This window comes from Arabidopsis thaliana (genome assembly GCF_000001735.4).
Source record: "Arabidopsis thaliana chromosome 1 sequence".
Lineage (NCBI taxonomy): Eukaryota > Viridiplantae > Streptophyta > Magnoliopsida > Brassicales > Brassicaceae > Arabidopsis > Arabidopsis thaliana.
The window spans coordinates 26,090,816-26,118,130 of record NC_003070.9 but is presented as its reverse complement, the minus strand read 5'-3'; the positions used below and the strand labels follow the sequence as shown (position 1 = coordinate 26,118,130).

The following is a 27,315-nucleotide window of genomic DNA, read 5'->3' as shown; positions in this document are numbered from 1 at the left end:
GTTTCACTGCCACAGTGAGGCTTATGAAGCAACACGTGTCAATCTCTAGTCGGCCAAAAAAATGGTCAACCAGTATCTATGATTTTGCTTCCTTCCATCAATTTCGGCCGCAGCAGTTGAACACGCGTTCCATTATCGAACGGCACGTGGCAGTCAGGAAGAATCCAACGGCTGGAAGGAGAGGAACAAGTTCTTAAGCATGATCTCAGCCGCAGAGCAGTAACCAACTAATACAAGCAAAGCAAATACTGTAGTGACACTCGGCGAGAGTAAACAGAGCGAGAGAGAGAGAGGCGTTTCAAATTCCGACGTCTTCTTTCACCTTAACGTCATCGAGCTTAGTCTAACGTTTCTTCCTGATCAAGGTATCTATCTATCTCTACTCATCAAGTTTTTTCGTGCCCTGTATGATCAAACTCCATATATGTACACAATTAGAAACTTCTTTCGAATCTTCTGCTTATTTGGTTGTTCTAATGGATCCCGAACCTATTGTTTTTCTTCAGATTTCTCTGTAGTCGTATCATAGATTTCCCGATTTTTGATCTCTTATTATATGTTATTGTTGTATTTGATGATCACATCTTGTTCTTGTCCTCTTTATGAAGTTTGTGATATAGCATTGATTTGGTTGAATTGAGCTGCAAAAAGATGAAGTTTGGGAAGATATTTAAGAAGCAAATGGTGCCAGAGTGGGTAGAAGCTTATGTGGATTACAATGGCTTGAAGAGGGTTTTAAAAGAAATACGTAGCTACAAGCACAGTAAGCTGACTAGAGCAGCGTCGAGAGTTTCACAGCAGGCAGAGGCGTTGCACCGTTCATTTAGTGGTCTGTCTTTTCATCCTAGGCATAGTGAACGTGCAGGGGATATTGAGGACCAAGTCATAAAAGTTGACACGGTGCAGGAAGAAGGTTCTCGTAAGTTGTATGAGACAAAGTTTCTCAAAAAGTCTGAAGAAGGAGGGGAATTCGAAGAGTCATTCTTTAAGAAGCTTGATGAGAATCTAAACAAAGTTAACAAGTTTTACCGGGATAAAGTTAAGGAAGTGATTGAGGAAGCGGCTTTGTTAGATAAACAAATGGATGCACTGATTGCGTTGAGGGTTAAGATGCAAAAACCTGATGTAGATAACCTGAATTTGGAGAAGCATCCATCTGATAAGGTTGTAGTAGATACATCTGATAACACAATGAGAACACAGGGTAAGCAAAGACGACAAGAATGTTTATGATGAGAAGCATCTATTTATGATCAGTTTACTGAATTCTTGATATATTTGCAGGTACTGCAAACACAGATATGGTACATGGTATTGAAAGAACTAACATTCCAGAAGAAGAGGCCTCCCATATCATGGCTGACATTGTCCCGGTTTCTCATACCAATGGAGATGAAGAGGAAGCCAGTATTGGTGATAAGCAGGATCTTCGAGAAATACTTGAGCGTGTGAAGATGAATGATGTGCTTGAATCTCCTATTACTACATTAAAAGGAGTTTTTGGGGATTCTAATGAACCAATCTCCAAGAAAGGATTGAAAAAAGGAGAGGAACAGTTGAGGCTTGTTTTTAGTGAGTTCTATCAGAAACTCCGCCGTTTGAAGGAATACAGGTGAGGAGAAGGTTCAGCCAAAGTTCATTTTCTCACTAAGTTTTTCTTTTATATTGTCATGGCACTGATTTGTCTATATTTGTGTAATTTGAATCAGTTTCATGAATCTTCTGGCATTTTCAAAAATCATGAAGAAGTATGAGAAGGTTAGATATGAAGAAGAGCTTCTTCTATACCTTACAGATTTCTTACTGCAGAGCCCAATCAATGCATGAACAACGGAATCATGCAATATACTCATTTTTCTCTGGTTAATTTGTAGATTGCTTCGAGGAATGCATCTAGGAACTACATGAAAATTGTGGATAATTCATTGATTGGAAGTTCTGATGAGGTTTGTGTATATTTCAGTCGTAGAATCATTTTTCTGTTATGTTAGTACATCAAATTGTTTTGTTCACTGTATTCTGATTTAGGTTAACAGACTCCTGGAGAGAGTAGAGGTAACTTTTGTTAAGCACTTTTCAAGTGGTAATCGAAGAGAAGGCATGAAGTGTCTAAGGCCAAAAGTTAAAAGAGAAAGGCACAGGGTTACATTCTTCTCTGGTAAGGGAATTTAAGAGTGTCAGATTTTCAAAGATGTCACAATTGTTCAGTGATAATTGTTCTTCAACTTCCCACAGGTTTCTTTTCTGGTTGCTCTATTGCACTAGTTATTGCTGTTGTTTTCAAGATAGAAAGTAGAAAAATCATGGAGAAGAACTACGGTACTGAATACATGGCAAATATTATCCCTCTTTACAGGCAATTATTCTAGTCACTTACTCAGAACATGTGCTCAGAAAATTAATAAACAGATCTTTCTTGTCTCACACTGACAAACATTGCATGTCCTGCAGCTTATTTGGATTCATCATTCTTCATATGCTCATGTACTCAGCGAATATATACTTCTGGAAGCGTTATAGAGTCAACTATACCTTCATCTTTGGTTTCAAGCAGGGAACAGAGTTGGGTGACCGAGAAGTTTTCCTGGTAAGCACCGGTCTTGCGGTGCTTGCTTTTGTCTGTTTCCTGCTAAATTTGCAGCTTGATATGGACTGGAGGATGAAACATCATAAGACACTCCCTGAAGTTATTCCTTTGTGTTTGGCCACTGTAAGATATTCTTTTGGTGTTTACATTTTGTGCAATCGTTATCAGATGGAATCCGTCAGGCTTAAACATCTCTTTTTTTTTTGCAGATTGTTCTTTTCATACTTTTTTGTCCTTTCAACATCATATACCGCTCAAGTCGGTTTTTCTTTATACGATCACTGTTTCACTGTATATGTGCCCCCCTCTACGAGGTAATCGTATTAAATTGACTCCTGGATGTTATTCAATATTCATCTTCATGATTTTATCCTTTATCACAGGTCACACTTCCAGATTTTTTCTTGGGAGACCACCTAACCAGTCAGGTTATATATTTGCATTAATGTTTGCTGAAAAATGACAATAAATGATCAGAATAATAGACTGATGTTTTTTGTTTTGATAAGTTCAGATACAAGCCATAAGGAGCTTTGAGCTATTCATTTGCTACTATGGCTTAGGAGAATACTTGCAGAGGCAAAACAAGTGTCATAGTCATGGTGTTTACAATGCCTTCTACTTTGTCGTTGCTGTTATACCCTACTGGCTCCGCTTCCTCCAGGTTTCACACAATTCAATCTCTTCCTTTTTTTATTACTGCCTTCACTGATTCTGTCACATCCGAATCTATAACTTACATGTATTCACTTTTTTGCAGTGCATACGCAGATTATGCGAAGAAAAAGAATCCGTACACGGATACAATGCGTTGAAATATATGTTGACAATCATTGCAGTCATCGTAAGAACAGCGTATGAACTGAAAAAGGGACGCACTTGGATGATTTTGGCTCTTGTAAGCTCAGGTGTAGCGACAGGGATGAACACATTCTGGGACATTGTTATAGACTGGGGACTCCTCCGTAAGCACTCCAAGAACCCATACTTAAGGGACAAATTACTGGTCCCTCACAAAAGCGTCTATTTTGCAGCCATGGTAAGTAGTAACATTTTAACATCAGAATATGTCATGTTCTAAAGATTCTGGTTGAATCATATTTGATTTTGACAGGTAGTGAATGTGATTCTAAGAGTGGCATGGATGCAGCTAGTGCTAGAGTTCAACTTGAAGTCGCTTCACAAAATCGCAGTAACAAGCATTATTTCATGTTTAGAGATTATTCGTCGGGGAATATGGAGCTTCTTCAGGTTGGAGAATGAGCACTTGAACAATGTAGGCAAATACAGAGCCTTCAAGTCAGTTCCACATCCTTTCCATTACTACGATGACGACGATGTTGACAAAGATGACTGAGCCATCCTTATAAGTTAATAACACACTCTCTGATTATGTTTGATGATGATTCACTAAAACTACAGATATATATTAGCCTTAATAGGAAAAGTTCAACATGGAAAGACATATACATACATGAATCCATAGGAAAACATAGAGAGATTACAAACTTTGCTTGAAAAATTAAAACTTCAAAAAGTTTTAGATTCAGTTGATAATAGAAAATCCAGAACGGAGATCATACGCTCTTCTCCTATCTTCGTCCATCAACTCCGATACGCCAAGTCTGACCAGATCATAAACCCTCGAAACAGCTTTGGAGACCCCAGTTTCGCCATCCAACACCTCTATGATCTCCTCGCACCGCCTATCAATAGCGTTCACCACAGACTTTGAGGATCCGCGTTTGTTGATTCCCAACACAGCGTACCAGTCAGGCTCTCCTGTGACCGTACGATAATTGGCTGCCGTCAAAAGGATTCTGTAAGCGGCGACGTGTGCATAAGCTTGAGGAGCGTCAGGATTCGCTTTGCAGATTGAAACAGCACATCGTAATGCAAGTTCGAGACTTCCTCTCTCAATATAGTTCTCTTCACAGTAACGAAGAAGCTCGTTAATCTTTTTTGACATTCTCTCAAGCATGAATGATCTCTTACGGTTACGGCTCAAGTAACTCAGTATTAGAAACTCACTCCAAAGTTAAGTAATGGTGTTCGTTGTTTACTTTCCTTTTTTTTTTAACCGAGAAAAGGAAAGTTCTGCATTTTTTTGTACCCTAAAAAAAGGAAATTTACACAAAGGTAAACCATACCGGTTCCTTAAGACGCAAGGATCACATAATGCTAAACCAAACCGGTTTATTAAGCAGAACCAAATAATTCAGGATCGGTTTGTAATCTGAAGCTGTTCACACTTATGTGTTTTAACCAATAAAACATATACACGTGTCAAAACACTTGCATCGTCATCGAGCTTCGTCTACACAATCGAGGAAGAAGCAAAAGGAAGACGAAGAGAGATTCGATTTCTCTGGATTTTTCAAAAATGTTTCTCCAATCGCAAAAACTATGGACGATGCTTCTAATTCTAGCGATTTGGTCACCAATTTCACACTCGCTTCACTTCGATCTACACTCAGGTCGCACAAAGTGTATCGCCGAAGACATCAAAAGCAATTCAATGACTGTTGGTAAATACAACATCGATAATCCTCACGAAGGTCAAGCTTTACCACAAACTCACAAAATTTCCGTCAAGGTAAACACAGATCTTTCTAATTTTGACCTAATTTGTTAAAATTTTGTCCATAGATCTGAGTTTTGGTTATGTGTGAAGGTGACGTCTAATTCCGGTAACAATTACCATCACGCGGAACAAGTAGATTCAGGACAATTCGCATTCTCGGCTGTTGAAGCAGGTGATTACATGGCTTGTTTCACTGCTGTTGATCATAAGCCTGAGGTTTCGTTGAGTATTGACTTTGAGTGGAAGACTGGTGTTCAATCTAAAAGCTGGGCTAATGTTGCTAAGAAGAGTCAAGTCGAAGTAAGTTCTCTGTGTGTAGATTATGAGAAGCTGATTCTGATTATATACATAGATATAACGAAATTGTTGAAGTTAGTGTTAGGCTTGTTACTATGTTGATGATACTCCATTGTGTGTTCTTATGATCAGTTTGAACTGAAGTGAGTTCAATTTCTCTTCTCTTTGTGTGGATTATGAGAAGCTGGTCTGATTATAAGAATAGATAACGAAAGTTTCACAGCTTCAGAATTGTAGTAGCGGAATTGTTGAAGCTAGTGGCTGGTTACTATGTTGATCCTCCATGTGTGTTGTTGTTATGCATTTTTGTGGCAGGTTATGGAATTTGAAGTAAAGAGTCTTCTTGATACTGTTAACTCGATTCATGAAGAGATGTATTATCTTAGAGATAGGTACTTTTCTTTCTCTATTGTTTGGTATTATGAAGATATTGTTTATATGACTTGATTGTGGTGTGGTCTCAGGGAAGAAGAGATGCAAGACTTGAACCGGTCCACTAACACAAAAATGGCGTGGTTGAGTGTTCTCTCGTTTTTCGTCTGCATAGGAGTTGCAGGGATGCAGTTTTTGCACTTGAAGACGTTTTTCGAGAAGAAGAAGGTTATCTGAAACTCTCTACTACGGGGTTGGTTACGCTCTTTCTGTTTTCTTAGCCCAAACAATCAATCTTCTCTTCTTTTGGGTGTTGTACATTAGATCAATGGCTATGACTCTGTTCTCTGAGACTTGGGAATTTTATTTGTGTGGCTTTATTTGCTTTTTTCCAAGATAAGTTTAGTTTTTGTTTAGATTTGTTGGTCCTTTAGGATACTTTGATGGTTTAAAGTCAAATAAATTGTGTTTGTCTGAGGTTTTAGATTATACAGCTTATCTCAATCAGAACCAATTATTGGACTCACTCTGATATTTATAATTTATATGTAAACATGTTATTTCATATTTTGGAATAGAAGTGGAACCTTGGGTACTTCGTCGTGTTACATATTATTATTGTTCTTTTAAAAACAAAAAAATCTTATTCAAATTCAATAGAACAAAAAAATAATACAGACGTGTTACAAAAGAAATAAAGTAGAAAAAAACAGAGATCCATTAAGGTTTTGGATTTGGATGAAACTAGAAAAAAATTCCTAGTTTGAATGTCGGTAGGAGAAACCATTATACAATATCTTTAAATTGGAGGCAGTGATCATGAGAATAAAATTGAAGATACTAAGGCCATCTCCAATGGGAGTCTCTCTTAAGAAATTTCAGAGTTCTCTAAATTAACTTAGAAAAAAATAATTCAAAAATACGTAAAATTAAGAGAGCTAGAAGAGAGATTTGTGAGGGTCGACGACATGTCCTAACGTGATTGAATAGTCATATTTAACAAAACAAAAAAGAAACCATTTCTTTTTTTCCCATTTTTTTTCTCGGTCTCTTTTTTATTCCCGACCACTCTCTTTTCTTTCTCTGTTTCTCGCGACAAAATCAAAAATCATTAATCTATGATTTTCGATGAATCAAGCCGTTTATATGTTTAATCGAAGAATCTGAGACGCCAGAATCTTTAAGTCGACAGAAGTTGTTGTCCATCGGTGGAGGAAGACCAAACCCAATCGGAACTGAAAGTGATTCAGAGAAAAATCTGTGATGAAAGCTCCAATTTAGCTTCTTCCAATAGGATATATCAAAATGTTTAAAAATACGCTACGCAAAAAACCGATGTATTTTTTTATATAGTAAGTAAAATCACAAGTCATACTACTATTGTAAAAAAGATTATCAATATTCAACAATTAAATCATAAGAAGGAAAATAAAATTATGATTTAGCCAATTCACTAGTGGCCTAAATTCCTTGTCGAAAATGCATGGAACACAAACCTCAACTTCTCAAAAACTGATCTCTCATGAAATTTGCAATATGAAGCGGCTCTTCAATTGTCGAGATAATAGCTTTACTATTTATGCGAATTTAAATTTGGATGCGGTTACAACTATGATATTTACGAGTCGTCATCGTTTAAAAAAATTAGAATTAACACTATTTAAATCGTTGTACGTGGAAACACATAATCATAACATAATGTAATCAAAATACAAAATAAATTTAAAAGAGAGTAAGATTTGAACATGCTCAATTATTTGTTCATTCCACTTGTGTCGATAAACCGTTGACTTTCCGAAATATACAAAAATACCCTCACAACGTATTAAGATATCCCACGCAAAGAGAGGGCAATTTGGGTAATACCAATAAACAAAAATTGGTAAGCGAGGGAAGGCCTTAATATAAAATCTAAATGAGTTAATAATTATTTATAACACGTGTTATTGACCGTCCGATCTCCAAAATTAAAATTATCTGCTCTCTTGCTTTCACAATCAATCTCACTTTCAAATCATAATACGAATTCAGATTTGTCTTCTCTGATTCGTGGTGCGTTTTGTTCCGATCACTGACGTTGAAGATTTCAAAACACAGAATTTCGATTTCTTAAGTCTCAGGTTTGATCCTGCTCCGTCTCGTAAAAGATCAGTGTGAATTAAGATCTCTGTATTCGAATTCATATTATGTAGATAGATTCTTTAGTTTTTTTTTTATTGATTTTGATTTATTTATGCAGTTCTTGAGCTGAGTTTTGTTACTGAGAGGTTTCGAAGCATTGAAGATGCTTTTGTCTGCACTTCTTATGTCTGTTGGGATAAACTCTTGCCTATGTGTATTACTCTTCATTCTTTACTCTGTACTGAGGAAGCAGCCACGAAACTACGAGGTTTTTTTACCTCGCAGACTCGCGAATGGGACGTATAAACGTAGACGCAACAAAGTAGCAAGGTATATACCTTCTCTTAAATGGATTTGGAAATCATGGAGACCAACAGAAAAGGAACTTATGGAATCATCTGGCTTGGATGGTGTTGTGTTTATGAGAATGATCACTTTTAGTTTGAAAGTGTTCTTGTTTGCTGGTATCATTGGTGTTTTTGTTCTCTTGCCTGTGAACTGCTTTGGAGATCAACTTACAGTGATTGATTACGCTGACTGGTCAGCCAATTCTTTGGATCTGTTTTCTGTTGCAAACCTCAAAGTCCGCTCACAATGGTAACCTCAAGCTTTTATGTTGTTATTATTGTTGCTAGGATGATGTATATATGTAGATATTTTTGTTTTTTTTTTGCAGGCTATGGGTTCACTTTGGAGCTATATATCTTGTGACTGTATTTGTTTGCTGTCTTCTTTACTTTGTAAGGGCTTGTACTTATGGTTACTTAAATTATTTTATCGTAATGAATGCTAAAGTTCTTTAGTGATGACTCTTTAGAAGACTGTCATTAGTATTTGCTATATTGTCATTAGTATTGTCTTTCTTTGACAGGAATTCAGATATATTGCGTTGAAAAGGATTGAGCATTTCTATTCATCTAAACCTAAGCCAGAACAGTTTACAATATTGGTTCGAAATATCCCCTCTTCAGATGGAAGCAGTGTGAGCGACACTGTTGATAGGTTCTTTGGTGAAAATCATTCCTCTACCTATTTTTCTCATGTGGTTATCCATCGAACAAGTAAACTCCGAAGTGTCGTTGTAAGTCTTGAAAAAGCTTATCTGCCTTCCGTTGGATTGGAAAGTATATCTTTGTGTGTGCATGCTATTGCAATCTATTACTCTTGGTTACACTTCTTTTTCAATTCTGGCTCTTGCAGGATAAGGCTAAAAAGTTATATAAAGAAGTGAAACATAAGAAGCCAGTTAAAAAGACGCCAATGAGATTCTTCAGTCGTAAAGACAATACTGAGGGTCACTATGAGAGTGTGTTACAGGAAATGGAACAGAACATACGATTGGGGCAAGCTGAAGTTTCAGCACCTGGAAAGGTATGCCTCTGATGGTTACATGTAGGACCTGCGAACTGGATACATCTTTCTCATAATTTTGCATGTTTTCTCTCATCACGTAGGAAGTTCGAGCTGCTTTTGTATCATTCAAGTCTCGATATGGTGCTGCAACAGCACTCCACATGCCACAATCAATCAACCCTACTTACTGGCTCACAGAACCAGCACCAGAACCTCATGACGTACACTGGCCTTTCTTCTCTGCATCATTTATGCAGAAATGGCTTGCTAAAATTCTGGTTGTGTTCGCTTGTCTCCTCCTTACTATCTTATTTCTTGTTCCAGTAGTACTTGTCCAAGGTCTCACCAACCTTCCTGCACTAGAATTTATGTTCCCGTTCTTGTCATTGATCCTATCAATGTAAGTGACAGATTTTTCATTATCATTACCTTTGAACAACAACACTTTAAGCTTATTGTTCTAAACATTAGCAATCTCTGTTGCAGGAAAGTTGTAAGTCAAATAATAACTGGATACCTTCCAAGTCTTATACTTCAGACATCTCTCAAAGTCGTACCTCCAACCATGGAGTTTCTCTCTTCTATCCAAGGGCACATTTGCCACAGCGATATACAAAAGAGTGCTTGTAACAAGGTGATCTGGTTCACTATATGGAATGTGTTTTTCGCAACTGTTTTCTCTGGATCAGCCTTCTACAAGCTTTCTGTAATTCTCGATCCAAAGCAAATCCCGCTCAAGTTGGCTGTGGCTGTTCCAGCTCAGGTAAAAAAACACTTCTCCCACCATTTATTGTCTCACACAATGGTCATTTTTACAGAGTGGTTTACATCATTTTTGCAGGCTTCGTTTTTCATCGCTTATGTTGTGACAACAGGATGGACAGATACTCTGACTGAACTCTTCCGTGTAGTTCCCTTCATGGTCAGTTACATAAAAAGATCTTTTGAACCGTCAGATGAAAATGAATTTGTTGTACCGCCAATGCGGTACCACAGAGACACTCCTAGAGTTCTCTTCTTTGGGCTTCTTGGGATTACATACTTCTTCTTAGCTCCATTGATTCTTCCTTTCATCCTTTTATACTTTATCCTTGCATACATCATCTACCGAAACCAGGTATATATGACACACATATTTTACTCTTTTAGCTTTCTTCGTGCACTAGAACTAAGGACTCAATTGTGTTTTGCGATGCAGTTTATGAATGTGTATGCTCCAAAGTTTGATACGGGTGGAATGTTTTGGCCAATGATACACTATACGATGATATTCTCTCTTGTACTTATGCAAGCAATTGCAATCGGTCTATTTGCGCTAAAGAAGATGGAACTAGCTACATACTTGCTTGTCCCTCTTCCCGTTTTTACTCTTCTCTTTAACGAGTTCTGTCGTAAACGCTTCATGCCTATATTCACTGATTATCCTGCTGAGGTACAAATCCCACACACACTCACACACATAAAGAAGTAAATCTGAAATTTGCATTACAAGATGTTTGGTGTTAACTCTCTGTGTTTTGTTTTAGGTGTTGACAAAGAGAGATAAGGAAGATAGAAACGATCCAACAATGCCCGAGTTTTACAATAACTTGGTCAGTGCGTACAAAGATCCTGCTCTGCTCCCACTTAGATTCTCAGGATCAGGAAGCAGAAACGATAGCCTCACTAGTCCTCTTCTCTCTTTTAGTGAGGTTTGATCCTCTTCTATACAACTTTACCTGTCTCTTCTTCTGTACATGCTTGTGCATATATATACACTTCACTTATACCTCAAAAGTCATTAGAGATCTACATTGGAAACTCTAATATCATAATTTATTTGTAAATCTTTATTTACTACAGAATCAGTCATTATAAGATAGAGTAGTTTATTACATCAGTGAGTTATTAAAGATTGACTACTAAACGTTATACTGTTAGCTAACCATGTCTCTTATAGACATTAACTGTTTGTTACAAGAACACTAAAACTAAATTATAACAAGAGTGGGAAAAAATGTATTTGTTTAACATAATGTGAACGGGATTTTTATCTCTGGGAGAAGATTAAAAAAAAAAAAAAAATTGCAAAGAGAATGTGTTTTTATGAAAATAGGTATCCAAAGATTTATCTGTGATGATGTAACGCCATCTTTATTCTTTTAACGAGCTCTAGTCCAAATCAGTTATAGGTAAATGGATATGACTGGTCATCTGATATTTTTTAATATACTTATAGGTCAAAGCGATTGGACCTTGATCTTTGTAATCAATAGTACTAATTAACTTGTAAATAAAAGAAAATAAGAGATTATAACTTGTAATGGAGTTAGATAATATGGTTTAGGGTCCACGATAATCATATCACCCAGTCGCCATCACCACATTCCCAAAAAATTATTTGTTAACAAAGTTTTGTTGTAGTTGACATAAAAGACAAAATCAAAATTTAAAACAAGAAATATCGTCGGATTAACGGCTTTTCATCACTAAATAGTTTTATACAAAAAAGAAGAAGGCAAATACTATTGGTTAGAGCTTAAGCTAAAAGTAGAGAGCAATTTTAGCCCAAAACAATGGGGTTATAGGGTGCTTTTAGCTTTGACCAAATCTCTTTGGTCCCAGTAATCTTTAGTGTTCCATTACATAAAAGTAAACTCTTTGAATCGGACCATTTTTCACAAAGACATACATCTATAATATATATTATTGAGCATCTTTTGTTTTAGCATTGCTTCGATGAATTCGCACCAATAGCTTCGTAATCTTTAGGATTTAATAAAAAGGCTAGGATTGATACCTAATATTGATGTTGATATTATGATTTAAGACCCATTGTTCTTGTTCATCATCTCTAGATTTTTTTCACGAAATACAATTATTCAACGAGATAAATTATAGTGGGACCTATAATTGTGGGAACCATTGGTATGGGTTTTGGTCACAATCAAAAATGAAAGAAGCCAAAGGGCTCTTGAATTATATTGCTTTCATGTAATACTATTCAATAGTTTCCAAAATAAACTACGAATAGTAAAGAATCATTAATCTAACTTTCATCCATTTTTTTTTTTTGGTGTTATTCAGCTATATGCAAACATGTGTATAATTTTTCTTTTAAAAAAAATCGGAAAATTGATGAAAGAGTCCAAAGTGTGTATTATTAATGAGGTACGAAGAAAATAGTACAAAGAATAAATAATTAAACAGAATGGTCCCCATAATTCGATTTAATGAGTGTATTGGTCCATTTTATAAAACATGTGTAACAACAACAACAACAACTTGGGGTTTACGAAACCATAAAAGGCTTATCAAATCATTCATGCTGTTGAAAAAACATATAAAGGTCTAATATCATCGGTTAGATTCTCACCAAACATTATCGGTAATCACTACTTTCTTAAAAATCACATTGCGATTATATAATCAAGAACTATAGTTTACTCGTAGCTTTTCTCAATATCCTCAACAAATCATTTATACTACTATACTAATATAGTTATTTACATTTATAGGCCTATTTTCTTTTATTATTGCCAACAATTAAAGCTTATTTATGACAGCATAAATAACATCATTTCATTATTTTGGGGGCAGAAAAATAAAATAAAACAAAAGGAAGGGGACTTTGACCTTTCCCTGACCAAAAACTCAGACAATCCCTTTCTGCCTCTTTTATCTCTCTCTCTCATAAACCCACACTCTCTTCTTCTTCTTCTTCTTCTTCTTCTTCTTCTCTCTCTCTTTCTTCTGCTTTTCCAAAGCTTTCCAAAGCCAACAAAGGTCTCTCTCTGTAGCTCCTTTTCCTCTCAGCAGCCATGGAAGAAAAAACTCATCATCATCATCACAGTACCAACAAACACATCCCTAGTTCCAAATCAAGAACACCTCTTCTCCACAAGCCTTATCATCACCATGTTCAAACCAATCCTCCTCCTTTTCTTTTGCACCCTTCTTCTCACCAAAACCTCAATCTTGTTGCCTCAAATCTTCCTTCTAGCTACTACTACTATTACTACTGCTACTTCTACTCTCAATTTCACAACTCTCTTCCTCCTCCTCCTCCTCCTCATCTTCTTCCTCTTTCTCCTCCTCTTCCTCCTTTACTTCCTCTTCCTCCTCCTCACTCAATGACCCGTTTCCACAAATCTCTCCCTGTTTCTCAAGGTGACTACTAATCTACCTTTTTCTTCTTCTTGGTTTATTCTTTGCATGTTTGGTCTAAAGGTTTAGGATCCTCACCTATGGCTGAATTAGTTTATATTTATTGGACGAGGTTTTCAAGGCTATCTCTTGTTGTTCTTGTTTTGCTGTGTATTCCCACACAAACTCTAGTATAGTGTAAATGTCTAAATGGTCCTTCTCCTTCTCTGTAGTCTGTACAATATTCACTTTACTTTAAATGTTCTCTTTCTTTAATGTGTTAATGTCTGAAAACAAACTCTCTGTCTCCCTTTAATACTCTCTCTATTGGTACTGATTTACTTGCATCTTTTTGTGTTTCATTCAAAAACAATTAAAGTCTAAATTTGACTTTGACTCACCCATTTTTTTGCTTCAACAGTTGTGGAGAGAAAGCAGCAACACCAACAGAAGAAGAAGATACAAGTTTCTAACAACAAAGTGAGTGGATCCATAGCAATAGAAGAAGCAGCATTAGTGGTTGCTAAAAGACCGGACTTTGGTGGTCAAGATGGTTCTGTCATTTATCTCCTCGCCAACCATTTTCTTGTCAAGTTTGATTCGTCACAGAGGATTTACCATTACAATGTTGAGATATCTCCACAGCCTTCAAAGGAAATTGCTAGAATGATCAAACAGAAGCTTGTTGAGACAGATCGTAATAGCTTCTCTGGTGTTGTTCCGGCTTTTGACGGCAGGCAAAACATTTACAGCCCTGTGGAGTTTCAGGGAGATAGGCTTGAGTTCTTTGTTAATCTCCCTATCCCATCTTGCAAGGCTGTGATGAATTACGGTGACTTGCGTGAGAAGCAACCTCAGAAGAAGATTGAGAAACTGTTTAGGGTTAATATGAAGCTTGTGTCCAAGTTTGATGGTAAAGAACAGAGAAAGGAAGGAGAGGATTGGGCTCCTCTGCCTCCAGAATACATTCATGCTCTTGATGTTATCTTGAGAGAGAATCCAATGGAGAAGTGTACATCGATCGGAAGATCGTTTTACTCGAGTTCTATGGGTGGATCTAAGGAGATTGGAGGAGGAGCTGTTGGACTCAGAGGGTTTTTCCAGAGTCTTAGACATACTCAGCAAGGTTTAGCACTTAACATGGATCTCTCAATCACAGCTTTCCATGAAAGTATTGGAGTAATAGCTTACTTGCAGAAGCGGCTCGAGTTTCTTACGGACCTTCCTAGGAACAAAGGTAGAGAATTGAGTTTAGAGGAAAAGAGAGAAGTGGAGAAAGCACTTAAGAACATAAGAGTCTTTGTTTGCCATAGAGAAACAGTTCAAAGGTATCGAGTTTATGGGTTAACAGAGGAAATTACGGAGAATATATGGTTTCCTGATAGAGAAGGGAAATATCTAAGGCTTATGAGTTACTTCAAAGATCATTATGGTTATGAGATTCAGTTCAAGAACTTGCCGTGTCTGCAAATCAGTAGGGCAAGACCTTGTTACCTTCCTATGGAGCTATGCATGATTTGTGAAGGTCAAAAGTTTCTTGGAAAGCTATCAGATGATCAAGCTGCAAAGATCATGAAAATGGGCTGCCAAAAACCTAATGAAAGGAAAGCTATTATTGATAAGGTTATGACAGGATCGGTCGGTCCATCGAGGTAATTCAAATAATCTGAGCTTCTATATTCGAGTACTAAAACATCGAAAAGAGTTTAATATTTTGGTTCTGTACTTTGACAGCGGAAACCAAACAAGAGAATTCAACCTTGAGGTTTCAAGAGAAATGACATTGCTGAAAGGAAGAATACTTCAGCCACCAAAGCTTAAACTTGACCGGCCAAGGAACCTTAAAGAAAGTAAAGTTTTTAAAGGAACTAGAATTGAGAGATGGGCTTTGATGAGTATTGGAGGCAGCTCTGATCAGAAATCTACCATTCCCAAGTTCATAAACGAGCTTACTCAAAAGTGTGAGCATTTGGGAGTCTTCTTAAGCAAGAACACATTAAGCAGTACCTTCTTTGAACCATCACACATACTCAACAACATTTCGCTTCTCGAATCAAAACTGAAGGAGATTCAAAGAGCGGCATCGAACAATCTCCAGCTGATTATTTGTGTAATGGAGAAAAAACATAAAGGGTACGGAGATCTAAAGAGGATATCAGAGACAAGAATTGGTGTTGTGACACAATGCTGCTTATACCCTAACATCACTAAGCTCAGTTCTCAGTTCGTTTCGAACTTAGCTCTCAAGATAAACGCCAAGATCGGTGGATCCATGACCGAGCTCTACAACTCGATACCTTCTCACATCCCTAGACTGCTTAGACCCGATGAGCCGGTTATCTTCATGGGAGCTGATGTAACGCATCCTCATCCATTCGATGATTGTAGCCCTTCAGTAGCGGCTGTGGTAGGGAGCATAAACTGGCCAGAAGCTAACCGATACGTCTCAAGAATGAGGTCTCAGACTCATAGGCAAGAGATCATACAAGATCTTGACTTGATGGTCAAGGAACTTCTTGATGATTTTTACAAAGCGGTAAAAAAGCTTCCGAATCGAATCATATTCTTCAGGGACGGTGTTAGCGAGACACAGTTCAAGAAAGTTCTCCAAGAAGAGCTTCAATCGATAAAAACTGCTTGTTCGAAGTTCCAAGATTACAATCCAAGCATCACATTCGCCGTGGTTCAGAAAAGACACCACACAAGGCTGTTCCGGTGCGATCCAGACCATGAGAACATACCTCCTGGTACAGTGGTTGATACAGTGATAACTCATCCGAAAGAGTTTGATTTTTATCTCTGTAGCCATTTAGGAGTGAAGGGCACGAGCAGGCCAACGCATTACCATATTCTATGGGACGAGAACGAGTTCACTTCAGACGAATTGCAGAGACTTGTGTATAATTTGTGTTACACTTTCGTGAGGTGCACGAAACCTATATCGATTGTGCCACCGGCTTATTATGCTCACCTTGCTGCGTACAGAGGAAGGCTATACATCGAGAGATCATCTGAATCTAATGGAGGATCCATGAATCCTTCTTCTGTGTCTCGTGTTGGTCCTCCAAAGACGATTCCTCTTCCTAAATTAAGTGATAATGTCAAGAATCTCATGTTTTACTGCTGATTCTTTAATATATAAAAAAATTGATCTTGATACTGTTATCTTTATAGGTTCCAATGACAAATTCATCACATATTATCATAAGTACTACCAAAGCCAATTATTGAACCTAGAAAGTCCAAGCCAGTGAGTTTTTATTGTATTTTTCTGTAATTCATAATTTCTTTAAAGTAAAAGTTCTTTTTGTTTTTTTGTTTTTTTCTTGAATGCGTGAAGTTGATGTTGATCATTTGTGTTTCTACGTTCACAACCACAAAACATTATTTTTCTTGAATATCAGTTTTTGTTTTATTTTGTTTTGTAACATTTCAATGATTTGGAAAGAGGAACCTATCATCATATCATCAACAATCAAAACTCCAACTATAGTAGTAAACTCAATCACATTTCAAGATCACATCAAGGCCAAACTTTCAACCAAACACTCGAAAACTAAAGAGTTGATTACTTGTAGGGACTCCTAAAGTTTCCAAATGTTAAAATTCAATTTGTCATGATTTAAGAAAAAATAACTATTTTTAGTTGGGTGTAAATATTGGAAAAAAAATATGATTGTGAACAAAATTAAATGCTGATGGAGTAATAAATAAAAGATTTGGGAGTTTGGAAAGGTGAAAGTCCCAAAACAAGAGAAAGGACAAAAGAGAGAAATGGGTAAAAATTGAATAATTTGCAACTTGGAAGAAAGTGTAGTTAATGAATGTGCAGAGTGTTGCAGTACACACACACACGAACCATTCCATGTATACTATATGAATTTTATCAAATTTTGTTTATTTTTAAGAAATTGGGTATTAATAACGACGACACAGAGGACAAAAGACAGAATGAATGATTTTATGTAAACAATGAAAAAGAAAAAAGAGGAGAGAACAAAAAGAGGAATTAGGAGTCTGTGTTTTTGTGAGTTGTCATAAAATATGAAAGGAATATGAAAATCTGAAGTAAGTAAATAATCTTTTGGTTTTCTTTTCATCTTTTCCAGTTCTCGGGAACCCAAATTCTCCAGACAAGTGAAGAGAACTTGTACCAAACTCTCTCAATTCTCTTAAAAAATACTATAGGGTAAAAAATATTAATTGATAGCATTGTCTCTCCCATGCTAAATTAGTAAATTACACACTCAAACCAATTATTAAGTTCGTTTTCAATACTTTAAAAATATTTTTGCCAAAGTTTATGCCAACAAAAGTTATACAATAATGTTCCAAGATTATAAGTTATATCTCGAATGAACTTTCTATGTGTTGTCAAATTGGTGTCTTTGTCTGTACAGGGTTAGTTGACAAACGCCTATCTGTGTTATAACCATTTTGGATGCATTTGAACAGTTGAGAACAAGGCTATTGCAGTATATACGGTAGCTTTTTAGCTTCCATCAGTCCAACGTTTTAAGATATTATTACCTATATATCTTCTATTTTGTAGGGTGTTTTTATATATGAGAGAAATTAGAACATAGTGGAATAAAATCTTTTGACAAAATGCAATAAAATAAATTATATATGTCATGGTCTAATTTTTCTTAAAATTAATCTAGCTTTTGTTTTGTATATGTCATGGTCTAATTTTTTCACATGAAGAATATTATTTAATGCTTAAACGACAATGAAACATGTATGTTAACTTGACATATTATTGATTAGTGTTAAAATTATTATACTCTAGATTCTAGAAAGACAGGAAAAAGGTCTCAATTATTTTTGGAGATATATGAATACCAAAAAATAAAAGAAAGATCGGAGCCACATATAAAAAAGATTGATAGTTCTCGTGACAGAAAAATAGAATTATTGCATGTCGTCTATAAAAATATCCCATCAAACTTAACTAGTTGATTCAATCCCATCACGGTCTATGATTCAATAGTTCACATTTGACATCACTGTTTCTCAAACTTTAGTACCAGATTTTATGTAGCTACTAATAAGTTCACACCTATAAATCCAAATTGTTAGGTGTTCCAACCGACTGGGTTAATCTTTTGCAATATTCAGCCTACATATTATGAAAATTGATCCGCTCAATTCGGCCCAACGTTAACAAAGACCTTTGAATGTTAGTCCGATGCGCAAATGGGCTACAGCCTGCAGATTATGTATGTTTATAATTATAATTATGAACAATTTAGTTTTTAGTATATGTTCTACATAGGAAAAAAAAACAGAACAAATATATAAAGAAAACACAAACACAAAAGTGATTAAGAACTTAACACATGAGATGGACACATTTTATAATTGATTATTGACAAAGTAAGACCAAATGTGAAAGAACATGGGCCGTTACGATATGTGACGATCACAAAATGTAAAGAACAAAAAAACTAAAACAGAAGAAGCAGAAAGCCCAACAAAGAATGCTCAACTAAAAATCTCCTTTCATATACAAAATCGCCTCTCATTTTTACTTGTCATCCAACTAACTCTTTTGTTACCCTTCTTTCGCATTATCTTAGATCCTCAAAGTTCTGAAACTTGAAGACAACTCTTAAAGCAGGGACAAATCTTGGGACACAATCTCTCCAGAAGCTTCCAAAGCTTCAACAGCTTCCATACTATAAGACCGGCAACTAAAATAGAACACTGCACTCATCATTGTATCAATAAGCACCACAAATGAATACATCACCACAAGTAGTGGACCTTCCCATAACCTCGAAGAACCATCTCCATAACTCAAACTCTTCACTCTATGCTCAAACAATCCTTCCACAAACGTCAACCCTATTGTTGATCCTAGAAATATCAACAAACCAACCTGAGTCTGTCCTTTGATCAAATCACTCGCTCTAACCAACGCTCCTGGCCCCGACACATCTTCAAGAATCGAGATCACGATCGTGGTGTTACAGATAATGATAGCATTTGCAAACACTACTGAGAACACCAAACCAACTAAGATAGCTCCATAGGCATTAAAATCAGGAGAGAATCCGAGAACATAGAAAGAGCTACAAACCGCGACGAGAAACACGCAGAAGGAAGTGAGACAAACAACAATCACAGTACAAATCCACAAGTAAGTGATCACAAGACGTTTCCATAGTCTCTGCATTATCACCACAAACTTAGTCACCACAACTTTCTTCCTCGAATAAGTGCAATCAACAGAGTAAACCACAGCAGCTCTAGACAAGAGTGACAAAGTGATGAACAAAGGGAAACACATTGCAGAAGAAACAGCTGTCTCAGAGAATTTCTGACAAGAGTTTCTAACAAAAGGCAATAAAGGAAGACCACTTGATTTGGAAACTAAGAGAAGCCTCACTGTAAGTGAATTAACAACTGATTGATCAACTAAAAGGTTTGGTAATAGAATAGCGGAAACAGGACAGATCAAAAGAAGAGCGATTAACATGAAAGCACCAAGATTATACCGGAGAATTCTAACGGTTTCTCTCAAGATCTCAAGAGCATTCATCGAATGAAACTTATGATCAGAGGATGATGATGGTGATGATGATGATGATTCTATCTCAAATTTCCGTAATTTTGAATTTGATCCTCCATGATTCATCATCCCAGATAAACCCATTTCCATGATTGCTCTGTTTTACAACGAAAAGGTTTGGATTTTTTTTCCCAAAGTTTGGATTTTGATGTTGTAATTAAGCAAACCCAAAATATGGGATTAGCGTTTTGGTAATCATGAAGAGAGAGGGTTAGTGTATTTGTTAGCGGCGCGTTTAAAGCATGGAAGGTGTCACGAAAGCAATGAGAAGAAAGATGGGGAATTTTTGGAGAGCGTGAAGAAACAGAAATCACGCAGAAAGGGCTTGGAGGAATGAACCGGGTCGACTGGAGAAAGGTGACGGTGACGAAAGAGTATTAGCGTCAGATTCGGTGTTACTATATCCAATCCGGGTACGGGTCTGGGTTTGGGTCCCAGTCTGGGTCATAACAGAATCAAGAAGGAAAGACGCGTTGATGAAAATAGGAAATGTTGCCATCTGGCGCAAATTTGTTTATTTTTCCCCGTAAGAGAAAAATATGATAGAAACTTGCAAAAAAACAAAAACAAAAAAAACTGATAAAACAAATTGTTCTATTTATTTTGATAATTCAAAAAAAGAAATATTTATTTTGATAATATATAGTGTGATTTTGTTTGTTAATGTAATGTAATAAACTGTTACCAATCATGATTTGTTTAAGATTTGCATTAGAGATTGAAGTTTGTTGAGTTATGATTGACTTACATTTTTGAGTTATCTCCTTTGTAAAATTGTTAAATCAAAACTTTACTCAAAAACATGAAAATTTTCATGAGTTAGGATGTGGTAAGTTGAGTTATACTTTTTATTTTTGAGTGAATTAGAAATTGAACTTCTTTTGGTGAACTGAATACTTTGGAGTGACGCAATCCCAAAAGGTTTTTAAAGAATAAATAATTAGATTAGTCGGTGGCTTTGTTGACTAAATAATCCGAAATTATCAACGTTCTCTATTCTCTGATCATGCAACTCAAACTGAACATACACTTTCTTTGAAATCATCTATGGTCATTAAAAACATTTTCTTTGAATCACACAATTTAACATTTCTTTAGAAGAAATAAAAGTTTTTTTCCTAACAAACAAAGCAAAATAAGTTTTAGTAAATCCCTAGAAGATCATCATCATGTTCAAATTGCTCAGTACCTTCAAATAAAATCTTAAGAATTCTCAAAAGTCTCTGGTGCTCTTCTCCTAAGAGCTTTTGGCAGGCATTTTTATACCTTCAAGATCCTCAAATGTTGACTTCTTCCTGATAGAAGGCAGCAGCCATTACACAAAGAATACCTCCGAAGATTCGAAGAAGCCAAAACTAGAATTATTCTATCATGCTTCTCATCTTGATTTGTGGATGTTTCTAGAAGGAACCTGATCACTGTCTTCTCCACCAGATGCATCATAGCCATCACTTGTAGACCTTGACAATGGCATCATCATCATTGATAGTTGTTGTTGTTGTTGTTGTCCTCTCTGTTGACCCATCAGACCAACAGCAGAAGAGAACCCATTAAGCTGCGCTGCATCCTCTGCTTCAGACGAAACTCTAAACGGGTGAATGTCATGCGAGTCTAAGCTGCTCTCTGGTGAAGATGTCACCATAACATTACCAGACCCTGACATTGCCCGGCTTGTCTGAAACGCGCTTCTTGCTTCTAGCTGAAGTGGAGCTAGCCCTGAACTAGTTGATGTCTCCATTGCTGCTTTTGTCTGAACATTCATCAGCGGTTCTAGAGGTAGTTCTGCTGGTAACCGTATGCGCTTTGATTGCCTTCGCTGCTTCCCGTTATTATTAACACCTTCATATTTTGTTGGGAACATTCTACGGCCACTGCTTCCGAAGCTGCTGCTTGCTTCTAAGCCAACAAATGGATTTTCCCGTCTCGCCACAGGCTGGATTATTTTGGATTTCTTTCTTGCTTCTGCTGCTGCTTTTGAAACTTCTTCTGCATTGAGACGAGCTAGAGTCCAAGGACTAATCTTCACAGGTTGGGGCTTCTTCTTGACACGTTCCTCTACAACAGACTTCTTCCCATATGAACTTACAGAAGCATTCTCTGGAGGGACTACGTCAAACTGGATACAGATATGCACACGCATTAGAGCAAATCATAGTCAACAAGGTAGAAGAAACTGGTGAATAATGGTACCTGATCCTCAAGAAACAAACGTGGTGGTGTGCACCATGCCCCACGATGAAATGTATTGAAGGAGCTTGCACTGCTTAGTCCAGTAAATGAGCTGATCATTGACATTTGAGGACTCTGTTGACCGCCTCCAGCTTCTAGTTCTTGCTCTTGCTCCCTAAGCGCAACTATGTAGTCGTATGTACTGATTCCCTGTTAGAGAAAATTTACTTTGGTTAATTGAATAGTTAAAGGACAAAGCTTGGCATGTCTGTGAGCAACTGAGCATGGGAAACAAACCTTCTTAATGAGAAGAATGTGGAAGAAGAAAAGCTGAGCAAGTGGTAACGTTGCCAGCATTGCTAATACTGTACAGACACCCTGCAAGAGACAGAAGAAACCTTCAAATCTTGCTTTCAGGTGAGATAAGGGAAGATCAACTGTATGAGAAGGTAACTTACAACAACTATAACAAATGGAATTAGCGAGAAGCTGCTTCCCAACTTCAGGGCAATGTCTGCATTAAATTGGTTTCTTCGGAGTAAACATAATACCAGCACAAAAATCCCAGTTGACCATTGCATAATGAGCTGCAATTTCAAACCACAGGGGAAAAAACGATGTTTCCACCGGTTAATAATACATCTAACTTTATGAGAACTAACTCTTCATTTCACCCACCAAGGAATAATTATTCAGAACATTTCATGACAGAAAGATAGACAGAAGATATTCTTTCAGGACATCATGAAAGATCAACACAACCTTACCAAAAAAATAGCTGATACCATAAGACTGAAGAATTTTCGGTAATTCCGCTTGCCAATGCAGTTGTTTAGCCACTACAAAAGTCATACAAAAACAAAGATAAAATAATTAAAACAGAAGGAAGGGTTTAACCATTTAAGATAAACCATGAAATTTTTAAGCAAATCCTTTGAATACCCTGCAGTGATGATCAAAACGGTCCACACATTTGTCACAAACTCTGCAATGCTTGCTGTATTTGAAGACCTGCAAAAGGAAGACAATAATTGTTGACTACTCCTGAGAATATGTGAAGCTTTCTTGTCACAAGAAAACTCTAAAGCCAATGAAAAGACATGTCTGTGTTTATAAATGTTCCCCGCACCTCAACTTCACACAGACTGCAATAAAACATCCCATCCTCACTCATCTGCTCAGAAGATTCATCTTTTCCACTGCAACAACTACATAGCAATGCACAAGGAGAGCAGAGCAAACGCAGGAGAGAAGATCTTTCTGATGACTCCAATTTCTTGTTACTTCCATTTTCTGTATCCTCTACACACGTGCCATCATGAGATTTAGCACCACCTGTAGCTGATCCACATCCATCTTTTATATCCTTTGCTAGAGGAAATTTCCCATTTTCAGGAATTTTAAGGTACTTCTTAGACCGGAAAACTCCACGGTCTGCAGGATCTGAAGCCGCACACCATATATACAGTCCAACCACACACGTAATCTGAAAAAAAGATGTCACTGTCTTAGGCAGTCTCTAAGAGGATACCAAAAAAGGGAAAGAATAAATCACTATTTTCAAAGACTTAAGGTGTACACAATCTCTAAGACTAAGGTCTCAAGTGCAGCTTCAATTAAAAGCAAAATGGATCAAGTTAAAAGATCAAAATTTCAACCATAGCCCCTAAAATTGGCTCGGAAATAAGAAGTCTCTAGAGCTAACTTGTCCATTTACAGGAATCAATGAAGCTTCTAATCTCTTGAAGGGGACCAAATCAAGATCCAACTAAAAAGCCAGGTAAATCCAATTTCCCTAATTAGATATAAGTAACAAAATTTCACAAAGACATGTTAGATTGTGAAACCAATGGTCTATGTACTTCACAAAAAGATAAGCATTTCCCCAAAATGAGAAAGACAACAAAGTAAAGACAACACATAAACGGCCAACAAGTACACAATTTTGATCTTGAAAACCATTCAAAGTTTATTGAAAGCAGATTTGATTTCAAAAACAAATTAAGCTTACCAGAGGAGTGTAAATGCCCATCGCAATGTACTGATGAATCTTCTTCCCAACAAATGGAGCAAAGAAGACATAGAAAGCAAACCCTAAAGCCAAGAACACAGCAACAGCCACCACCTAACCCACAAATTAAACAAAAAGATCAAAACTTTCACCTCCAAAATCAAAACCCTCCAAAGAAATCTCAGTAAGAACAAAGGAAGAACCTGAAGAGGATGGTATGGAAGCTGCCATCCATGTTTCCTCATTTTTCCTCAAGAAGAAATGCTGCAAAATCCAGATGTAGATCGAAGAGACTCAAGTCAAATAAACAGATAAAGTTGCTTCCTTTTCCCTCATCTTCTTCAAAATTCTAACATTTTGTTTTCTTCTTTCACGGACTCTTGCTACTGTTGTCTCAGACCAAAGGAAAGAAGAGTAGAGAGAAAGACATTTGACCAGAGGGTGTGGTGTGAAAAGTAATAAATAGCAAGTAGAAACAAAAAGAAAAGTAGACTCTTTTTTTTTGTATGTGGTTCTTTCTCTCTGTATCTTCTGTGCAAAGCTTTGAGCTTTGGGCTTTGGGTGGTGCAGAGATCTACTAAAAGAAGAACCCACCATGGAAGAGAGAGAGAGAAGAGAGGAAAGGAGTTATAATTAAGAGATGAAAAAGCAGTTACCTTTTTCCTATGGCCAAATCATGTGTCACAGTCCTGTTGCTGGCAAATCCAGTAACACTTGTTTTCTTTCTCCTTTGTTAAATTGCAATCACTCTTCTCTCTCTCTCTGTCTTTCTCCCAGTATTTTACTCTCTTTTGCTTTTTTACCCCCACTGATTTTTGTTGCCTTTTTGTTTTCACCCTAAATCTTTTCTTACTTCAAATCCCACATGACATGTTTCAATTTGTAGAGATAAAATGAGTAAAACTAGGTTTAATTGTGATTAGGTAGCCTAAACATGTCTCTATTTAACTTAATTACAATGTGTCCTTGTGTAATAAATTGTCTCATATCACACATTAAATGTTTTGTTGTACCAAATGACTATTTTGTCTTAAATGTTGAGTCTTCCAAACTGGTAACTACTCTGCACAAAGTTCAAATATGTTACAAGAATCAAAGCCGATTTGGTTAAAGAGAATTTTGAACTTCCAAAGAAATTATTTAAATGAAAGGAATATAATAGAAGTAGCTCTTGATTTTCAATATTCGAGGGTTCGAGAGTGACAGAACAAAGCACCAAGAAAACGACGGTCCGGGAAAGATTAATAAATTTTCCTATAAGGGTTTAGGATTTGTTTTTGTATTTCTAAAATCTTATGGTATTTGTTTGAATTTTTAAAAGCTTTGGTAGCTGGTGATATGTCTCTTATGATCTCTCTATTGTCAGATAAATGGACTTTTTGTAAGAAAAAAAGATAAAACTTTTTTTTTGTTTGTAATTGGTTTGCGTTTTTAGTTACCTTTTTCTTGCTATTTCTCTTAAAAAGGGTCATTTGGATCGAAAGCCAATGTCTTACATTACATGTCTTTTGTGTATTATATAAAGTTAAAAAAAAAGTTTAATATACGTCGACTTTGCATGCAGATACATGGTTTATTTAAAGAGAAGTGGAATTGTTTTTGCTGTCCTCATTGAATTGATTGAGAAATTCTTATAAACATGTATCGATCCTTCTGACACAACACCATGAAAGTAACGGCCGAAGACAATGCTATGTTTTGATGAATCTTTTCTTTGCAAATAAAGTTATACATGCTAAATTTCGATTGCTTATGTTATTTGTACTCTTTCTCTCTAAACTTAGCAAAAAAAAAAAACTCATTCGTACACAAGATTTTGTAAAATCACAAAAAAAAGAGTATGAAAAATAATAAATTTAAATATAATTTAATGTATAAGCTGAAATTCTATTTGAATATTTTCCGTTAAACTAAGAAATTATTTTAAAACTGAATAAGATCATTAAAAAAAAGGGACAAAAGGTGTGTGGGTGAAGGAGTAAATGTGAAGCATTAAATTCGAAGGACCTCTTTATGTATGTCGTTTTCCTTCTTCATATTCTTTTTTTTTCTTGGTATAAGAGATTGCAATTTAATAGTTTTATCGTAAAAGTAGAAAACCGATGAGGTAGAGACAAGCATTCTTATAAAAATCCTAAAAACGTAATTGAGTATTTATGGTTTTTTGAGTACTAAACTACTAATCTACGAATAGTTTTAAAAAATAGTCTTTGTTAAAATAAAATAAGAATGCTACGCCCGGTGAATACGGGTGCTCGTTTATCGAGATATCCGGTTGCAACCAACGTTGAACGATTCCGATGTATATAATATACCAGATATACACATCAGCAAACATAGGCCAATCGAGAACCCATACCACATTCTAAAGCGCTATTAGATTATAAGTATCGAGCTTTACAGATATACACCAATAACGAGTGTTGTTCATGTATGAATTACCAAGCTTGAGCTAATAATGATTGGCTAAAATCTTTGAAATACTAAAAGCCAATACCATTTACAATTTTGGCGCGACATCCATCTACCATAATCTATATTTTGTATGAAAACAATGGCGCTTCGGTAAGAAACATGTCTTCGAAACCATCGTACGTAATAAAAAGAAGTCAAAACCGTGGTAGCAACAAAGTCAATATAAACAAAAAGATAGGACAATATTAACAGCTTTTGGGCAGGACAAACTAAATATTAAATTTGATAATGAATTGTAATATTGTTCAAATTTTGAAGAATAAAGGATATGTAGCAAATGTCGAAAAAACGAGGGATATATATCAAATGATCCAATGCCAAACCAAGGAATACTACAAAATGGTAGATGGGGACATACAGAGAGTGACTTTGTTCTCATTTGCTTGGTTCTTTTCTTTCAGGCACGTGCCCCTCTCTGTCTCTCTACCCATACCCGTGACTCACTATACCCTTCTTCTATTTCTATTTTAGTTTTTGTAGCTTTCATTAATATAAAACCATTATTCCCCACAAAATAAATGTTTAATAGTAGTGTAAAGTTTATGGACATATAACTCAAGATAATTGTGAGGCTGTGAAATGTGAACTGTGGGTAATGGAAGCAATTATAAGATGTGGGGGCAATTAATACTTGATTGGTTATG

At 36.3% G+C, this 27,315-nt stretch overlaps 7 protein-coding genes and 1 long non-coding RNA gene across 12 annotated transcripts; 4 read left to right on the top strand and 4 right to left on the bottom strand.

The window, feature by feature from the left end:
• The first annotated feature begins 175 nt into the window (after window positions 1–175).
• AT1G69480 (EXS (ERD1/XPR1/SYG1) family protein) lies at window positions 176–4,141 on the top strand. Of its 2 annotated transcripts, NM_105615.4 has the most exons (13): window positions 176–365; window positions 609–1,204; window positions 1,285–1,612; window positions 1,710–1,758; window positions 1,875–1,946; window positions 2,029–2,158; window positions 2,236–2,356; window positions 2,452–2,710; window positions 2,797–2,901; window positions 2,971–3,015; window positions 3,102–3,251; window positions 3,348–3,626; window positions 3,702–4,107. In NM_105615.4, exons 2-13 carry the CDS (start codon window positions 652–654, stop codon window positions 3,942–3,944), a joined length of 2,334 nt encoding a protein of 777 aa, NP_177107.2. In that variant the 5' UTR covers window positions 176–365; window positions 609–651; the 3' UTR covers window positions 3,945–4,107. The 2 variants fall into 2 exon arrangements, with proteins under 2 accessions (NP_177107.2, NP_001320450.1); NM_001334410.1 differs by lacking the exon at window positions 176–365 and having other exon boundaries at window positions 366–1,204; window positions 3,702–4,141.
• Window positions 4,134–4,556, bottom strand: AT1G69470 (heat shock protein-binding protein; the record flags this gene model as incomplete). The annotated part of the gene is made up of 1 exon (NM_105614.1): window positions 4,134–4,556. The coding sequence occupies one exon, from the start codon at window positions 4,554–4,556 to the stop codon at window positions 4,134–4,136; it is 423 nt and encodes a 140-aa protein (NP_177106.1).
• Window positions 4,557–4,874: 318 nt separating this feature from the next.
• Window positions 4,875–6,443, top strand: AT1G69460 (emp24/gp25L/p24 family/GOLD family protein). The gene is made up of 4 exons (NM_105613.5): window positions 4,875–5,183; window positions 5,262–5,471; window positions 5,784–5,860; window positions 5,933–6,443. Exons 1-4 carry the CDS (start codon window positions 4,971–4,973, stop codon window positions 6,075–6,077), a joined length of 645 nt encoding a protein of 214 aa, NP_177105.2. The 5' UTR covers window positions 4,875–4,970; the 3' UTR covers window positions 6,078–6,443.
• Window positions 6,444–6,608: 165 nt separating this feature from the next.
• On the bottom strand, window positions 6,609–6,813 carry AT1G09057. Its single transcript, NR_139554.1, has one exon. It is a non-coding gene; the product is annotated as an other RNA (long non-coding RNA).
• Window positions 6,814–7,773: 960 nt separating this feature from the next.
• AT1G69450 (Early-responsive to dehydration stress protein (ERD4)) lies at window positions 7,774–11,341 on the top strand (the record flags this gene model as incomplete). Of its 3 annotated transcripts, NM_001198427.2 has the most annotated exons (10): window positions 7,774–7,960; window positions 8,080–8,558; window positions 8,638–8,701; window positions 8,833–9,042; window positions 9,162–9,332; window positions 9,416–9,714; window positions 9,801–10,077; window positions 10,156–10,431; window positions 10,513–10,746; window positions 10,841–11,341. In NM_001198427.2, exons 2-10 carry the CDS (start codon window positions 8,125–8,127, stop codon window positions 11,009–11,011), a joined length of 2,136 nt encoding a protein of 711 aa, NP_001185356.1. In that variant the 5' UTR covers window positions 7,774–7,960; window positions 8,080–8,124. The 3 variants fall into 3 exon arrangements, with proteins under 3 accessions (NP_001185356.1, NP_001320819.1, NP_177104.2); NM_001334409.1 differs by having other exon boundaries at window positions 10,156–10,746; NM_105612.2 differs by lacking the exon at window positions 7,774–7,960 and having other exon boundaries at window positions 7,983–8,558; window positions 10,841–11,011.
• A 1,461-nt stretch (window positions 11,342–12,802) lies between these two features.
• AGO7 (Argonaute family protein) lies at window positions 12,803–16,724 on the top strand. Its single transcript, NM_105611.5, has 3 exons — window positions 12,803–13,463; window positions 13,861–15,091; window positions 15,174–16,724. The coding sequence occupies exons 1-3, from the start codon at window positions 13,115–13,117 to the stop codon at window positions 16,564–16,566; spliced, it is 2,973 nt and encodes a 990-aa protein (NP_177103.1). The 5' UTR covers window positions 12,803–13,114; the 3' UTR covers window positions 16,567–16,724.
• Window positions 16,725–18,742: 2,018 nt separating this feature from the next.
• Window positions 18,743–20,402, bottom strand: AT1G69430 (Son of sevenless protein). Its single transcript, NM_105610.3, has one exon. It carries the CDS (start codon window positions 20,104–20,106, stop codon window positions 19,054–19,056), a length of 1,053 nt encoding a protein of 350 aa, NP_177102.1. The 5' UTR covers window positions 20,107–20,402; the 3' UTR covers window positions 18,743–19,053.
• Window positions 20,403–20,963: 561 nt separating this feature from the next.
• AT1G69420 (DHHC-type zinc finger family protein) lies at window positions 20,964–25,105 on the bottom strand. 2 transcript variants are annotated; one of them, NM_202385.2, is made up of 10 exons: window positions 24,853–25,105; window positions 24,400–24,460; window positions 24,197–24,310; window positions 23,315–23,671; window positions 23,128–23,196; window positions 22,953–23,024; window positions 22,644–22,772; window positions 22,483–22,563; window positions 22,207–22,395; window positions 21,224–22,132 (listed from the first exon to the last, which is right to left on the bottom strand). In NM_202385.2, the coding sequence occupies exons 2-10, from the start codon at window positions 24,439–24,441 to the stop codon at window positions 21,395–21,397; spliced, it is 1,791 nt and encodes a 596-aa protein (NP_974114.1). In that variant the 5' UTR covers window positions 24,442–24,460; window positions 24,853–25,105; the 3' UTR covers window positions 21,224–21,394. The 2 variants fall into 2 exon arrangements, with proteins under 2 accessions (NP_177101.2, NP_974114.1); NM_105609.4 differs by having other exon boundaries at window positions 20,964–22,132; window positions 24,400–25,105.
• Window positions 25,106–27,315: the final 2,210 nt, after the last annotated feature.